Source organism: Amyelois transitella, chromosome W (genome assembly GCF_032362555.1).
Source record: "Amyelois transitella isolate CPQ chromosome W, ilAmyTran1.1, whole genome shotgun sequence".
Lineage (NCBI taxonomy): Eukaryota > Metazoa > Arthropoda > Insecta > Lepidoptera > Pyralidae > Amyelois > Amyelois transitella.
Genome location: NC_083536.1, coordinates 249,213 through 267,539, shown reverse-complemented (window position 1 = coordinate 267,539; position 18,327 = coordinate 249,213). Strand labels below are relative to the sequence as shown.

Below are 18,327 nucleotides of genomic sequence, written 5' to 3'. Positions count from 1 at the left end.
ACAATGGTCGCGTACCCGGTCCGAAAATACAAAGTTGTTACAAATATGGCAGCGAGTTGCTTTGATAAACTCCGTTTTATCATCATCAGTAAATATCATTGGGACTGGACTGGAACTATGTCATATATTTTCTTTACGTCTTTGATAATAGACTCTACAAACCTTCTAGCACAATCTGGGCCGCGGTATGATACGTAACTATTATAGTCAGTATTGTCACAACAAACAATATGGTATGCAAACGCTATAGGTATGTGTTTGTTCAAAGTCATAGTGTTATTAGAAGAGCAGCTTATGTCAGCGTTAGTTTGGAGCATGGATTCAAAATCAGCATAAATACAAAAGGGCATATTTTGTTTACGCTCATAATTTTTAAATTGTATCAGTGACCCGTTGTCAGGCAAAACGGTCACTACACCTCCACATGGATGAGTGTCAACTTCTTCTAAAGTCCCAAAATTTAGTAAACAAAAATCACAAAAATAAACCTTACCGTGATATGATGTGATTTGACTTCTAAAAAGTCTAGAACAGTCTTTTATTAAACAATAATGAGAGGAATTTTTATTTTCTAAAAAGAGTAAATGAATAATTTTGAAATTTCTGTTCCTATCCATTTCTAATTTGTATAAAGGGCCTACAATAGATTTGTTATTTTTTAAACCATATATGATAAACTTAATATTTGAGTTATTTTTTTCAAAAATTTTTATGTCATGAAAAGTAACAGGAAATGACATACCGCTTGTATCAAAAAGATCGTAAAAATGTGGATATGACGATGTTCGGTTAGGCCGTTTCTTGGTTGGATATAAAGCTGCTGTCACGCACCATAAAAAGCAATACTGATCCTTATTTATAATATTTAAACATGCTTTTTTAGATTGAATTGATTTAGGTAAACTTATAAACCTGGAACCGGCTAGAGGTTGGTATTAAGATTGACCTCCATATATAAAATGTTTAAAAATGACCACCCACTGTCGCGATGTTCGAATTCCTCAATACTTTTTTTAAATTTCAAAACTGTCTCTAAATACAATTTGTTGAAATCATAATCAAAATATAATATTTTGTTTTTGGTAATAAATGACTTAACTGATTGCGAGTTATCTTTGAATTGTACGAATGTACCAAATAATTCAAAATTCACTTTCACACACGTGTGTTGTCCCAGGTATTTATCTAAAAGCGATTTTAACTTATCATGAATTTCATTAAAAAATACATCTAAAGAGGATGATTGAGATTCAGTATTCGCTATTATCTTGTAAGTTAAAATACGATTTCGAAATGCAGTGCTGACCATTTCTATACCATCATCATATTTTATAGTATGATTATTCTTTTTATGTAAATTGCTTCTCAAATGACCAACCCATGATTTATTGTGTATAGATGAGTTACACACAGTACAGAAAGGCATGTTAAAGGATTTTTGATGAAACTTGAATCCAAAATAAAGGAATAATTAATGATTTATTACTTATTACACTACTGACATTGAAAACATTTAAGACGAAAATTAACACAAAAGTAATAGGTAATTTATGCCGAAGGAAAGAATCTTATTTTTTACTTAAAATTAACCTTGTGACTATAGTACACGGGTTCTACCTCCTCAAATAAACTCCAAGCTCGACCTAGGAAGGCTTGTAGTGATTCCCAAGACTTTGTGGATTCATCACACTGTAGCTTCACCGTTATAAGAGCCTTTTTATAACGAGCATCAGCAGGGTTGTTCACGTAATCCTGTGTTTTGTAGACCTTAAGATCCATAAAATAATCACCCTCGGTCTTCAAAGCACGTCGAGAGGTCCCCGTCGAAACTTTGCTGGAGAAACTTGACGTTACTTCTCCACCGCGATTCCTTGGTTTGCTGCAACCGGCTTCCTCTGCTTGGAGGATGTTAAAAATGTTCTTTTTTGTTCTGTAAAAAAAAAATATTTTTAATTTTTTAATACATACATACATAAACTCACGCCTCTTTCCCGGAGGGGTAGGCAGAGACTACCTCTTTCCACTTGCCACGATCCCTGCATACTTCCTTTGCTTCATCCACATTCATAACTCTCTTCATGCAAGCTCGGCGGTTTCGGGCACTTTTGACCTGACCCTTCACCAGGACGTCCTTAATTTGATCAAGATATGTTCGTCTAGGTCTTCCCACCCCGACCTTTCCCTCCACACTCTCCTTGTATATCTGCTTAGTCAACCTGTTTTCATTCATCCTCTCCACATGACCGAACCATCTCAACATACCCTTTTCTATTCCTGTAACTACATCTTCTTTCACATCACAACATTCCCTTATCACGCTGTTTCTTATCCGGTCACTCAATTTTACACCCAACATACTCCTTAACGCTCTCATTTCCACTGCATTTATTCTGCTTTCGTGCTTCTTTTGCCATACCCAACTTTCACTCCCATACATTAATGTCGGGACCAACACGCCCCTGTGCACAGCCAGTCGAGCCTTTTTGGATAGTTTCTGACTGCTCATAAAGGCATGCAAAGCTCCATTCACCATGTTCCCCGCGTTCACTCTCCTTTCAATATCACTATCACACTTGCCATCTGATGTAAACTTTGATCCTAGATATACAAACTCTTTCACTTGCTCAACTTTTTCTCCTCCAATCAAAATATTACATGCTGTCATTTCTTTCTCCATTTCAAAAACCAGTGTTTTAGTTTTACTTACGTTCACTTTCATTCCTTTCTCTTTTAAAGCTTCATGCATACAGTTTACCATCTCCTGTAACTCCTCCGCTGATGACGCCAGTATAACCTGATCGTCGGCATAGAGCAGACATTTGACGAGTAATTCATTCATCCTTAATCCACTTTCAGACTCTTTCAAATCTGTCAAACAACTATCCATAAATAGGTTGAACAGCCACGGTGACGCAACACATCCCTGCCTAACACCTTTCTCAATCTTAAACCACTCAGTGTGCGCTCCGTTTATCCTGACACAAGCACTCGAATCCTCATATAAGGATTTCAGTGCTCGTATCAAGAGACTGCTCACCCCATGCATAGAAAGTGCTGACCACAATTCATTCCTCTCAACTCTGTCATAGGCCTTTTCCAAATCCACGAATGTGCAATAGACTTTTTGACTCTTGGCCAAAAACTTTTCGGCTATGCACCGCAAAGAAAAGACCTGATCAGTACATCCCATTCCCTTTCGAAATCCCGCTTGAGCATCCCATATTTTGTCATCAGTTTCATTCCTGACTCTATTAATCAATACCTTAGCATACAATTTGCCGACGACGCTAAGCAGGCTTATACCACGATAATTTTTGCAGTCCAGTTGTGACCCTTTCCTTTGTAAAGTGGCACAATAACAGCCTTACACCAATCTTTTGGTACTCGGCCGCTTCTCCAACACAAATTGAAAAGGCAGTACAACTGTCTAGCTACGACGCCTTTTCCTGCTTTAAGCATCTCGACCGACACTCTATCATACCCGGCAGCCTTACCCGCTTTCATACTCTTAAGTGCTTCCACAATTTCAAACATTTCAATTTCGCCTTCCATCTCATTCTCTTTTTCTTCGCTATAGCAGAACTCTTTCTTATTTTCTTCCTTTTTTTCAAATAAACTCTCAAAATAGTCCTTCCATATCTTTAGCACACATTCTTCTCCTTTCACAACGCTACCATCCTGGCATCTGATCCTAGTCAGCTCTCTGGTTATAGTTTTTCCTCGGGCTGACCTTACGGATTTCCAGAATACTTTCAGATTTGACTGAAAGTCTTCTGATAGCCTTTTATCAAAATCCTCTTTATACTCTTCTTTCTTTCTAATCACAGCTTTCTTAACCAAATCTTTCATTTTTTTATATTCCTTACGTGCTTCATTCACATCCTCATCTATAACCTCTTGCATTCTTAAGTTAGCTTTTGCTGCTAACAAATCCAGCCATGCTTTCTTCTTTAATCGCACAAGTTCTTGCACATCTTTACTCATCCACGCATTTTTGTGATTTTTCCCTTTCCTTCTTCTACTTACACCACACACTTCAACAGCTACTTTCACAATTCTTTCTTTAAATTCCTTCCATCCATCTTCAATATTGCTCCTCTCATCTAAATCTTCAATTTCATCCTTCAGTCTATTAATATACTTCTTACCTACATCCATATCTTGCAAATTTTCTACTTTCACTCTTTCCAAAGCGCTGGTTTGCTCCCTTACCCTGTGCCGCCAGCGATTGAAGATACCCCTTATCCGGGATATCACCAGTAAATGGTCCGAGTCAATGCCAGCACCGCGATATGCACGGGTATCCAGCACTTTGTTCTTCAATCTTTCATCCACAATCACAAAGTCTATCATACTTTTTAAAATACCTTCCACTCTTGTATAGGTGTGGATCTCTTTATGTTGAAACATTGAGTTCGACACAAAAAGATCCCACTCTAGACAAATTTCTAATACACTTCTTCCATTATCATTCACCTTTTCGTCACCAAACGCACCAAGCACCTTTTCATATCCATCACGCTTTACCCCCACCCATCCATTAAAATCACCTAACATAATAATCTTCTCATTTGGCTTGGTAACTTTCAATACTTCTCTTACACTATTCCAGAACTCCTCGTTTTCGCTTTTTGCTGATGTTGTACCCCTCGAACCCACATCCCACGGTGCATAAACACCTAAAACGAAGATCCGAGTGATTCCAACTTTCAGCCTAATCCATAGAAGACGAGGGCTGACACACTCATACTCATTCACACACTCAGCCATTCGTGCAGAAAGGATTAGACCGACCCCTTGACAGCCTCGGCTGGTACTGGAAATTCCAGACCAATACGCCGTGTAAGGGCCGTGCTGCGTCGCGTCGCATCCTTTCCGCTTCGTTTCATTCACGCACAACACATCCAACCGTCTTTCATCCATCATCTGACATACTTCCTCAATTTTATCCTTCATTCCTCCTCTTACATTCATCGTCGCAAAGCGGCTTTCAGCAGACCGCATACCGCTCCCGCCGGGAACGAGACGTGATGGGGTGCGGACACCATCGCCGCCATTTAGGTGCTCTTTCAAAAATTTTGCATCCATGCGATTCCCACGAGACGCAAGGGAACAATTTTGTCCGCCCCAGCAGAGCCCCGCATGCCAGGGTAAGGCTAGCCATTACCTGGGGGTCGCCCAACCCCATGGCGGAAGTGGCACGCTCGAGACTAGGCTCGCCCCTAGCCATGCATCCATCGGCGCGGCAGACCTTAGATTGGCATTTGTCAATATCTTTAATTGTAGTAAACTTTTATTTCAATGACACAAAGCTTTTATAATTATATAATGGCGGCAGTTATTATTTCGAAGGATAATTCTTCCGTCGTAACTTTTTTCAAAGCAGCCTTCAATGTAAGTAAGTATACTTAACTACTTAGCATAAAAGTAAATACAATTTTGATCAGTCTAAGAAAACGAATAAAATACCTAGTACTTATCTACTTAGTTCTTAAAAGTTTACATTTTAAGATATATTGTAAATAAGGCATTCCGACGACTTGGATACTTATTTACACTAAGAGAACTTCGTTAAGTTAAACTGTAAAAATTGGACGATAAATGTTTGAAAATAAATTACAAGCCCGCTGATAACTGAAGGAAGGGAATGGATTGTATATTCTTCATTCTTTTACATAAATATAGTCACGTCTATATTCATTGCGGGGTAGACTGAGCCAACCGACATGAAAATACTTTTAAGCCACGTTAACTGTAACATACTCTTTTATTTATTATTTTACATCAACTTGTATGCAATCAAGCGTTGTCCCTGGAAAAATGAAGCGAAAGGAAGTTCTGTAAGCAAGCGCCTTTTCGACATAGTGCAAGTGCAAACAGTTTTTTTAACTTCAATAAGCGCCATAGACTCCGTCGCCACACTGTCGTAGTTCGATTCCTTTTGTTTTCAAAGATATTAATAGCGTAGTGATGTATTGTATTGGTATGTAAATAAAAGTTAGTATGGGCCTTTGAATATTGAATGTTTACTAATATTATTCAGATGTTCAGATTGCGCCATGCTCAATCTGATTCGCATTAAGAACTTATAATTTTCAAACTAATTAAAATCGTGTACATAAATATATAGCCTCTAATTTAAAATCTAGTAACTATATTCGAGTTATCACAAAAAATGTTCATTAAACACATCATATTTTTATAACACATATTCACAGCTAAATTATATTATTTATCATTTTCATTAATTGTATTTTAAATCATTATACTACCTAACGTATATACATAAATATAATCACGTATCTGTCCCTTACTGAGAAGACAGAGCCAAATATTCGAAAAGACTGATAGGCTTTGTTCAGCTGTATGACTTAATGATGGAATTAGATTCAAATAGAGACAGGTTGCTTACCCATCGCCTAAAAGAAGAATTTTAAGTCCATTAGCCTTTGCCTTCTTTTTTTAAAACTAATGTTATTAACATAAATATGTTAATAATATGTTAATAACATTTTAAATTTTAATGTTAATAATTTTTGTTGGTAAATACCAACAAAAATTGTTAACTCTTGCCAGGGGACAAATCGATAGTAATGTCACCTGCTAAACCATTTTTATCCAGACCGTTGCTATTTATAGTAATCGTTATTCTCGGATCGCATGTCACTACGGGCGTAGATTCTTCAGGCTTGATCATCAGTACGGGAGCTTCCACTCCTTTGCTGATGGGTATTTTGGGAATGTCATCTCCGTTGACGTAGTGGGTAGGATAGTGTTGTTTCAGTTCACTGATCAGTCTGAATCTCATACTGCAGACTGTGCATTGGTATATATTTTGTCCAACATGCGTGCGGATATGTTTGGCGAGGTCGTTGCTCTGGGAGAAGGCGCGCTCGCAATACTGACACTTGTAGGGTTTCTCGCCCGTGTGTATACGATTGTGGCGCTTTAGGTGTTCCTTGCATGAGAAACGCATATTGCAACTGTCACAGGGAAAGGGTTTTATTCCCAAATGTATGAGTTTGTGTTTCTTCAGTGAGTTAGCTTTAGTGAATGTACTCTCGCATTGTTCGCACTTATAAGGATGGACTCCGGTGTGAGTTGTCAAGTGGGATGTCATCTGACCTTTGGTTGTAAATGATTTTGGACACAAATTGCATTTGAACGGTTTAACCCCGCTGTGTCGCATCAAATGTTGCCGCAGGTTTGAACTGTTGGTGAAACTCTTGCCGCATTCAGAACAGAGGTATGGAGTCTCGCCCGTGTGCGTCCGTATGTGATCTTTTAGACTACAAAGTTGATTGAAAGCTTTACTGCAGAAGCTACAAATGTAGGGCTTGATCCCATCATGCCATTTCATATGCTGCAACAACTGATCGTGGCGGCTGTAGGACTTGGCACATTTCGTACATTGATAAGGGCGTTCAATAATTTTTTAAAATATTTTAATAATTATTTTTTTGCAAGTAAGAGACATAGGAAAAACTGTGTTGAGTTAACAAGCCCTGACCGGCTTCTATTCGTTCTGCATGAAGATAAACATTTTTCCCTAAACAAGAAAATAAATTAATAAAGTAATGATGAAACAAATGTAAATCGATGTTTTTGCGACAAAAAAAGAAAGGAGTTATATTATTTACCTGTTCGTTGAGGGAAAATCAGGTGGTGGTGACGTAGCTTTGCGCTTCGATCCAGCAGCCAAGCTACGAACAATTTCTGGATAAGGCGATATGTCTCGGGTCTGCTTCGCAGCAACGGTTTTGCGCTGGCTCGTTTTCTTGCTCGCTTTCTTTGGGGGAGCTACAGCAGATAACACTGACGAGGCTTCGAATTCTGAGTCAGACCTGTAAAAGATATTAAAATTTTAAGTTTTGATACATTCTTAAGTACCTGAAAAATAAAAATGTAAATTTCACCAAAGATGAAAATACATATTTAATACTTACTAACATTTTTCAAATTTATGAAAAATATGCAGTATTTATATAGCAGTTCTTTTGGCGCAGCGGTTCCGGAGCACTCACAAATAATAATTTAATTTTCTTCATTGCTCGACTATTTAAACAGAAAATATCACTTGCTCATCAAAAAAATTGGTCAAGCGTAGGTTGATTCTGAATTTAACCCTTTAGTTCGCAACAAGAATTGTATTAAAAATTGTTATATTTTTTTAATTATTTGATTTAGTAATGTAATATACTAAATTGAAGATTTAGAGGAAATGAGCGATATTGAAGATGGATGGAAGGAATTTAAAGAAAGAATTGTGAAAGTAGCTGTTGAAGTGTGTGGTGTAAGTAGAAGAAGGAAAGGAAAAAATCACAAAAATGCGTGGATGAGTAAAGATGTGCAAGAACTTGTGCGATTAAAGAAGAAAGCATGGCTGGATTTGTTAGCAGCAAAAGCTAACTTAAGAATGCAAGAGGTTATAGATGAAGATGTGAATGAAGCACGTAAGGAATATAAGAAAATGAAAGATTTGGTTAAGAAAGCTGTGATTAGAAAGAAAGAAGAGTATAAAGAGGATTTTGATAAAAGGCTATCAGAAGACTTTCAGTCAAATCTGAAAGTATTCTGGAAATCCGTAAGGTCAGCCCGAGGAAATACTATAACCAGAGAGCTGACTAGGATCAGATGCCAGGATGGTAGCGTTGTGAAAGGAGAAGAATGTGTACTAAAGATATGGAAGGACTATTTTGAAAGTTTATTTGAAAAAAAGGAAGGAAATAAGAAAGATTTCTGCTATAGCGAAGAAAAAGAGAATGAGATGGAAGGCGAAATTGAAATGTTCGAAATTGTGGAAGCACTTAAGAGTATGAAAGCGGGAAAGGCTGCTGGGTGTGATAGAGTGTCGGTCGAGATGCTTAAAGCAGGAAAAGGCGTAGTAGCTAGTCAGTTGTACTGCCTTTTCAATTTGTGTTGGAGAAGCGGCCGAGTACCAAAAGATTGGTGTAAGGCTGTTATCGTGCCACTTTACAAAGGAAAAGGGTCACAGCTGGACTGCAAAAATTATCGTGGTATAAGCCTGCTTAGCGTCGTCGGCAAATTGTATGCTAAGGTATTGATTAATAGAGTCAGGAATGAAACTGATGACAAAATATGGGATGCTCAAGCGGGATTTCGAAAGGGAATGGGATGTACTGATCAGGTCTTTTCCTTGCGGTGCATAGCCGAAAAGTTTTTGGCCAAGAGTCAAAAAGTCTATTGCACATTCGTAGATCTGGAAAAGGCCTATGACAGAGTTGAGAGGAATGAATTGTGGTCAGCACTTTCTATGCATGGGGTGAGCAGTCTCTTAATACGAGCACTGAAATCCTTATATGAGGATTCGAGTGCTTGTGTCAGGATAAACGGAGCGCACACTGAGTGGTTTAAGATTGAGAAAGGCGTTAGGCAAGGATGTGTTGCGTCACCGTGGCTGTTCAACCTATTTATGGATAGCTGTTTGACAGATTTGAAAGAGTCTAAAAGTGGATTAAGGATGAATGAGTTACTCGTCAAATGTCTGCTCTATGCCGACGATCAGGTTATACTGGCGTCATCAGCGGAGGAGTTACAGGAGATGGTAAACTGTATGCATGAAGCTTTAAAAGAGAAAGGAATGAAAGTGAACGTAAGTAAAACTAAAACACTGGTTTTTGAAATGGAGAAAGAAATGACAGCATGTAATATTTTGATTGGAGGAGAAAAAGTGGAGCAAGTGAAAGAGTTTGTATATCTAGGATCAAAGTTTACATCAGATGGCAAGTATGATAGTGATATTGAAAGGAGAGTGAACGCGGGGAACATGGTGAATGGGGCTTTGCATGCCTTTATGAGCAGTCAGAAACTATCCAAAAAGGCTCGACTGGCTGTGCACAGGGGCGTGTTGGTCCCGACATTAATGTATGGGAGTGAAAGTTGGGTATGGCAAAAGAAGCATGAAAGCAGAATAAATGCAGTGGAAATGAGAGCGTTAAGGAGTATGATGGGTGTGAAATTGAGTGACAGGATAAGGAACAGCGTGATAAGGGAATGTTGTGATGTGAAAGAAGATGTAGTTACAGGAATAGAAAAGGGTATGTTAAGATGGTTCGGTCATGTGGAGAGGATGAATGAAAGCAGGTTGACTAAGCAGATATACAAGGAGAGTGTGGAGGGAAAGGTCGGAGTGGGAAGACCTAGACGAACGTCAAATCAAATTAAGGACGTCCTGGTAAAGGGTCAGGTCAAAAGTACCCGAAACCGCCGAGCTTGTATGAAGAGAGTTATGAATGTGGACGAAGCGAAAGAAGTATGCAGAGATCGTGGCAAGTGGAAAGAGGTAGTCTCTGCCTACCCCTCCGGGAAAGAGGCGTGATTTTATGTATGTATGTATGTATATACTAAATCTAAAAAATATTTAAAAAATTTAATTATATATAGGGTAAACCGTATAGCTATTGCCCACTTAAGGACTTCAAACACTTTGGCTTCAAACAATAAAAAAAGTATTACAAGTTTCAACCATTTATAATTTTTTTCTTATGTCTAAATAAGATCTCCATCAAAGTGTTAACAGTTTTTAGTTAAAACTTACATGGCTTAGAAAATAAATAAACAAATTTAAAATTATCCAAAAATGTACAGTTATTGCCCATTGCTTACACTAATTGCCCACATCACAGCACAGTAATTGCCCAGTACCTTAAAATGATAAATTAGACTTTGAACTTTTGTCACTCCTTCTGATGTTCTTCAAAAATGCCTTCCACCAACCATCACCTGGCCTATTTAAAAAAAAAACTAATTAGGGCGCGGGTTTTCTTCCAAAAACTTTTGCACGGAGTCTAAAATGTCTATTTCGAGGAAATCCTTTTCTAGCCGATATTATTATCCAATCCTCCAAACGACTTTCTTCAGACAGTTAATATAGGTGACTAGCTGTGCCCGCAACTTCGTCCACGTGGAATAATTATCTTGGAATTATTGAAGCCCTCAAGACTAAATAATTTTCCCCGTTTTTTCACCTTTTCTATTATTTCTTTGCTCCTTATAGTTACAGTGTGATATTATATAGCCTAAAGTATTCCTCGATTAATGGTGTATTCAACGCAAGAAGAATTTTTCAATTCGAAACAGTAGTTCCTGAGATTAGCGCGTTCAAACAAACAAACAAACTCTTCAGCTTTATAATATTAGTATAGATTAGTATAGATGGTCCTGTAGCAATAGATTTAAAGCTTACTTAATTGAAGTTGAAGCGCAGTCAGAGTAAGAGAAGAGGGGAAAGGATATAAGATAAAATGAAAGATTTAAATTACTTTTTAAGTGTATAGGAACAAACGGGCCAAAAAATTCAATAAACTTGACTCTTGTCAAACAGACATTTTAAAATTTACTTGTCCACCGAATTTATGGCGGGACGAAGGAGTTCCGCGTATGAGATTTTATACATACGGTTGTCCGTTTGTTACTAACATAAAATTTTATTTATTTATAGTATTTACAACTATTTAAATGTGATCCCTACATTCCTAAACTGGTTTTATGTCCCAGATTTTTAATACAGGGTGACTTTTAATTCAACTGCATAAATTTAACTGTTAAGTGTACTCATCTTAAGGATATTTAAAAACGTTAAAAGAAAAATATCGGTTCATATTTCAAAAAGTACGAAAAAAAATAAAAGTATCAAAATCCACGATCCTAAATACGTAATATCACCCCCGCCGGCGGAAAAGCGACGCGTAAGATTCAGAGGTCAACGACACAATTCATTCAGCTGAGCGATCTCGACAACTCTGTACTTTACTCGATCTTGATACTAGAAAAATAATTAATTTTTAAGACATTTATTTACATGTTTAGTTTTAATTTCTTTTTGTAGTATTGGTCTATAATAAAGCGTGTGTTTTTGAGGGTTTTTTTAAATGTGAAAATGATGATTTTTAATTTAAATAAAAATAGACTCAAACGGCTCAGAAGCACGGGTATAGTCTATGTTTAAAAGGATGCAGTTGTTTTATGTCACCCTGTATAGTAGCGGACACTGGACCTCGGATCACAGTATTTTTCAGCAATTTGCCTTAAGATGTGCATAGCATTGGCTACCCGCACCTACGAAATAATGCTAACAATATTTGCTACATTGTCAATATTATTGCGTGTGTTTGGCAAAAATATTGACAATATTATTGTAACAATATTATTGCGCGTTGCATTAAGCTAATAAATGTGACGGCAACATTACTGACTTAATCAAAAAATTGCCGATAATGATTGCCCTGGGCAATAACTATACATATTAACCATGGCAATCACTAAAATTATGGTGGGCAATAACTAAAAATATGCCGAAATACGTACAGCGATTGCCCACCATTAAAAAACCGTTCAATCTAATCTGATTGCAAATATTTTCATTAAAAACATAACATAACACTTATGCTTTTGTCATAACCATACACCAATAATGAAATATCAAATAAAATGCAAAAAAAAATTAACCTCTATGCAAGTAATTCCTTAAGAAAATTGCTAAAATGCTTACCTGTTTGAGTAAGACGTTCACCCGTCTTGACAAAATCTACCATTACTGTTTTTTTTTCTTCAATGTTAACACTTATCAATTTTAAAATCTACTATAAATTGACCATAGAGTAACCTAGTAAATTATATTCGAAACAAGTGAGAACACAAACTTTGATTCAGATTTTTTTTCTAAAAACGGGCAATCACTGCCTGTGGGCAATCACTCTCTGGTTTACCCTATTTTTTTAATAAATGGATGTTTAAAATACGTAACATTACGAAGTGGCCAGCATTTAAGTGTTCAAAAATACCGTTATGTATTTTTAACAATGCGAAAGCTACAGGAAAATAAAAATAAAATTTCTATTGATTTTTTTTAAACATTTATTATTATTATATCTTCAAAAATATAGAATGGTTTAATGGAACTCTTTTAAAAACTGTCATGAACCTAAAAATATTATTGATCATGAAAATTTTTAAAACAGTTGCATTTTTTCTCAAAACATAATCTCAAATAACATTTAGAACATATAACAGTTGTCATACCATTCTTACAAAATTTGCATCTGCCTGGAGTTGCTATGAAGTCAGGCATGTGACCCACGAGGTCACGGCGAATTGCATCAGAAGGCCTCGGTCCCGTCGGCTTTTGATTTTTTTTACTTACCAGATACTTCTGCCCTGACAAATATTTTAAAACCCCACTTCTTTGCTTTTTTGCTCTGGTTCCTTTATAGGGCACCATCATTTCATCAACACTGTACCAATGTTCTTCTTCTATTTTAAGACAGTTTTGACGTATTACTTCAAAAATCGGCCGAACTTTGAAATAACGATCATCATTTGGTTGGGTATTGTCGACAAAGTGTAAAAATTGACGTATCTGTTCATAACGCTTTAAACTCAAATTGAAATTGAAACTTTTTAGAAATTTTTGAACGGCATATAAATTTGTGTTTTCTATAATTATTTTTATAACATCTTCATTAAAGAAATCGAAATAGTATTCAGATGGCGACTTTGATTCAGAGCCAAATTCAATAAAAGTTATTTCATCCAAAATTGCAGTTTATTTAAATCTGCCGCCTTCCCATTCAAAATTCAAGGGTTTTTTTTAATGAATGCTGTCTTTTTTTTATCAACAAGGTTGGTAAAGGTCTCTTTCTTGAACGAGTGATCTTGGGCACACTTGAAGCTTCAGGAGTTGGTGGAACTGACAAGACAGATGATATTGATTGAATGGCAGGCAAATCTTGTGGTAAATTATGTGATGCGAGAACTTCGGAAATAGACGGAGTGGATGGTATCACGTCTTCAGGCAAAAGCGTATCATCATGTGACTCGTCTATAATATTCAGACGTTCCAAAGAGGAATCTAGAGAGGGAAGTGCAGAACTATAAACAGTTTCGTCTTTTACTATCTCTTTGTCACCGTCTGATATACTGCTATCCAGAGAGATGAGGACCAGAATCTTCTTCACACGCTCTAAGCGCAACTTATGCTAGAACAAAATCAAGCCACCATTCATGCAAACACCCTCCAACACCATGGTTATTTAAAATAAAAAAGCCTAAATACATTGCTCATCATTTCGCAATGTTAGTTATTGTTAACATTCGTAACTTTGCCTCAATCACCGTTAGCTTCGCAATGTTAATTGTAGCTAACATTCCACTTTTACATGTTATAGAAAACACAAAATGACTTTGTTAGTAATATTTTGTACTAATAATTGTAGAATGCAAACATAAAAACATATTTAATGTAAAATATAACGAAAAATCATGCTTTTAATTAAATAAAAATAATATTTCTAACCATGTGCGCGGGAGCAGTTCGTGGTCGGGACGCTATTTTGTACCTCAATTTCAAAATTTACAACTTAATAACGTTTTATATTTTGCTATGGGTGGGTAGTGATGTCTTTAACTAACTTATCGAAAAAACCGCTGTAGAATCGATATTGTTTTGAAGGTAGAATTTTCGAAATGTGTGTGTTATGTATATCTAACGCTGCGAATTAAAGGGTTAATTATTGATAATCAATATCTTAGACTAATGTGAACCTTAACAACTAACGGTGAAGGTATATATTTTTTTTAATACTTGATAAAAAAGTAAGGTTTATATTTTAAAAAAAATACGTAGTTCAAACCGATACATGTATTAATATTTTAATTTTTATAATTTGAGTACTAAGTAAAGATGATAATATTGTCAACTATCAATTTATTTTTTAAAATACTTATCTCCAACATTTGGTTTGAAGATAAAATCGAATCATAATGTAAGCAGAATATATAAATCCCAGATCCAGATATTTAAATGTAAAAAAAAAAATGTAAGTATATCTTAATTCAGTTGTGATCGAACCCGAGACCTCAAGTTACGGGCAGACTTGTTAACCACTATTAGTACGAGATCCGGCTGCAAAATCACTACGTTCATCGCGTAGTTAATCAAACTCACATTTTAACATACATTTATGAATAGGATAATACATAGATAATAGGGTGCCAGTCAATAAGTGGCCGCAAGTAATTTTAATTAAATTAATGTCAATTAATTTTCCAAAAAAAATTTCGTTCACTTGTTTTTTAAATAAAATATCATCCACATCATAGAAATGTATGTAAAGAATTCGAAAATCAATGGGTGCCGTTACACACTCGGCCGCAACTACTACGCAGCCAGGTGTAAACAGGTAATATTTTGGTCTATTTATACGTTCATGTCGTACACGCATGTTTTTTATATCAAATTAAAGCTAATTTTTTTTTTAATATGATGATATATCGCTGCCTGTGAATAAATGGCCGCAAATTAGGGTTGCTAGCTGTTAAAAACTCGAGGTATCCGAGATAAAGTGAAAGAGAGTTAGCGCGTAACGCCACTTGTTAGACAAGGATGGCGAGTACCAGCTGCGAGTATTTGAAGCCATTGCGCACGCGTATAGATAGGGTTCTCAACAGTCATCTTTTTTGTAAAAAAAAAATAAAACATACTCAAAATTCTATTCTTTATAAGTACGCTTTTTTCATTTTTACTTGATCAATAAACAATGTTTTATTATGAAATAAATATTTTCTTATTTTCATTTTTTTTTGCAGAATATTAATTACTTAATTATAATTTTGGAGTAAATGTAAAGTCGTTCGTATTACTGTTTGCATCGCTGGCTGAGAACCAATCTATTGACGCGTGCGCAATGGCTTCAAATACTCGCACAGCTGGTACTCGCCATCCTTGTCTAAGAAGTGGCGTTACGCGCTAACTCTCTTTCACTTTATCTCGGATACCTCGAGTTTTTAACAGCTAGCAACCTTAATTTGCGGCCATTTATTCACAGGCAGCGATATATCATCATATTAAAAAAAAATTAGCTTTAATTTGATATAAAAAACATGCGTGTACGACATGAACGTATAAATAGACCAAAATATTACCTGTTTACACCTGGCTGCGTAGTAGTTGCGGCCGAGTGTGTAACGGCACCCATTGATTTTCGAATTCTTTACATACATTTCTATGATGTGGATGATATTTTATTTAAAAAACAAGTGAACGAAATTTTTTTTGGAAAATTAATTGACATTAATTTAATTAAAATTACTTGCGGCCACTTATTGACTGGCACCCTATTATCTATGTATTATCCTATTCATAAATGTATGTTAAAATGTGAGTTTGATTAACTACGCGATGAACGTTCACTACGTTCATCGCGTAGTTAATCAAACTCACATTTGCAGCCGGATCTTAGACTATATGTCACGAGGGTCATCATTGCATTCGAATACAATGACTACATAATTTGCTGTACAAGAATAATATTAAAATATCAGGAATCGTGTGGTGCTGACAGAGTAGAAAAACACCACCCTATATCTGCCTGCGGGCATTGTAAGAGGTGATTAAGGGGGAGGTCATCGGATGCTGTTCTTCTTGTATTAGACATTGTAGGTTGAACATAAAAAAGTCTTCAACCCTGGTCGTTGTCTTTGACAATGGGTAAACTATGTTAGTAACCATTAATCAGGGGTAGACAGAGCTAACAGATTTAAAAAGACTGAAAGGTCACATTTAACTGTAAGGGTTATGATAGAATAGAGATTCAAATAGTAGCAAGTTGATAGCTCATAATATACAAAAAGAATTCCAACTTTATTAGCCTAATTCTTTCCTAAAGCAAGTCATCATAGATAATATTGTTTGTTATGAATAGAAAATATTTTTATCGCATAAACTATTCAACCGATTTATATAGGATATACATACATAATTATGTATAATCACGCCCATATCTCTTTTGGGGTAGACAGAGCCCACAATTTTTTCAAAATATAGATTATATAATTTATGAGAACGATGGAGACATAGGATTTATAATTATTACCATACCCCATTCAAAATCAATAATAATTAGATTAAAATGAAGAAATTCATGAATAAGGTTTTAATGTGAAATGTATGCGTTGAAAGCTTTGAGAAACATTTAATATTGGTATAAACAAAATGTAGCGGACCCCGGGCTCCCAAGCCATACCCTTGAGGATGCAACCAGGAACACGCTCTAATGAGAAATAGTCCATCCATCCATATAATCACGTCTACATTCCTGACGGGGTAGACAGAGCCAACAACCTTGAAAGGCTGACAGACCACGCTGAAGCCTATTTCTTACTCGCCTCTTGCGACATCCATGGGAAAGAGATGGAGAGGTCCTATTTTTCATTGGTGCCAGGAACCACACGGCGGATGAGAGATCGGTATAAACAAATTATGTATTTTGTTACAAAACTTACTTTGATATTCGATCATCGTCATTCTACAAAGCACATCCGCTAATGCTTAAACATAATTTTTATTATATTGCATTTGCATGTTTGCATATTGTTATTAGGACGACTACACACTTAATTTACTTACAAACTCAAAGTATGGTATTGATATTCTGTGTTACATACATACCTATGAAATCCTTAAGTAGGTAGCGGTTGTCCAATTACATCTACAAGTTTCAATAGGGATTCATGTTATTCTCTAATAATAATATTGATTACGTAGACTTAACTAACACGGTGCTTGATATAGCAATAGTACGTAACCATAAGAAAGCTGGAATGTAGCCCAAATTCTAGTACATATACCTATGAGTACATACCTGAAGGTGGTTTTGTCTTTCAAACAAATTACAATTGATATAAAAGTGTTTACTCAGTAAGTGTGTAAACACCCTTAATTACTGTGTATCTGCTTACTTTGCGTATTTCACTCGTTCGTACATTTGACCATTTTGTTGCTAAGAACTAAGTTGTGATGTTGTGTTGTGTGTGATAATTTATTAAGATTATAATGTCGGTCTGTTTATTTATAATTTAAAGTTTCTGCTATTATTGTTAAACAAAGTGAACTTAGGAAGTATGGTTGGTGCGTGATCTTACCAAGGGCTCGCAGGAAGTTTACTTACCACGGTTTCTTCCAGCCAATCATCAGTTAGGAATTAGGAAGTGTGGTTGGTGCGTGATCTTACCATGGGCTCGCAGGAAGTTTACTTACCACGGTTTCTTCCAGCCAATCATCAGTTAGGAATTAGGAAGTATGGTCGGTGCGTGATCTTACCACGGGCTCGCAGAAAGTTACTTACCATGGTGCTTTCAACCGATCATCAGTTAGGAATTAGGAAGTGTGGTCGGTGCGTGATCTTACCACGGGCTCGCAGAAAGTTACTTACCACGGTGCTTTCAACCGATCATCAGTTAGGAATTAGGAAGTGTGGTCGGTGCGTGATCTTACCACGGGCTCGCAGAAAGTTACTTACCACGGTGCTT

General features: G+C 36.3%; 1 protein-coding gene and 1 pseudogene across 1 annotated transcript; both read right to left on the bottom strand.

The window, feature by feature from the left end:
* Positions 1–18,327, bottom strand: part of LOC132904326 (uncharacterized) — a 75,724-nt pseudogene that overhangs the window by 54,280 nt on the left and 3,117 nt on the right.
* LOC132904252 (zinc finger protein 239-like) lies at positions 6,563–17,783 on the bottom strand. Its single transcript, XM_060954179.1, has 3 exons — positions 17,758–17,783; positions 7,641–7,844; positions 6,563–7,430 (listed from the first exon to the last, which is right to left on the bottom strand). Exons 1-3 carry the CDS (start codon positions 17,781–17,783, stop codon positions 6,563–6,565), a joined length of 1,098 nt encoding a protein of 365 aa, XP_060810162.1.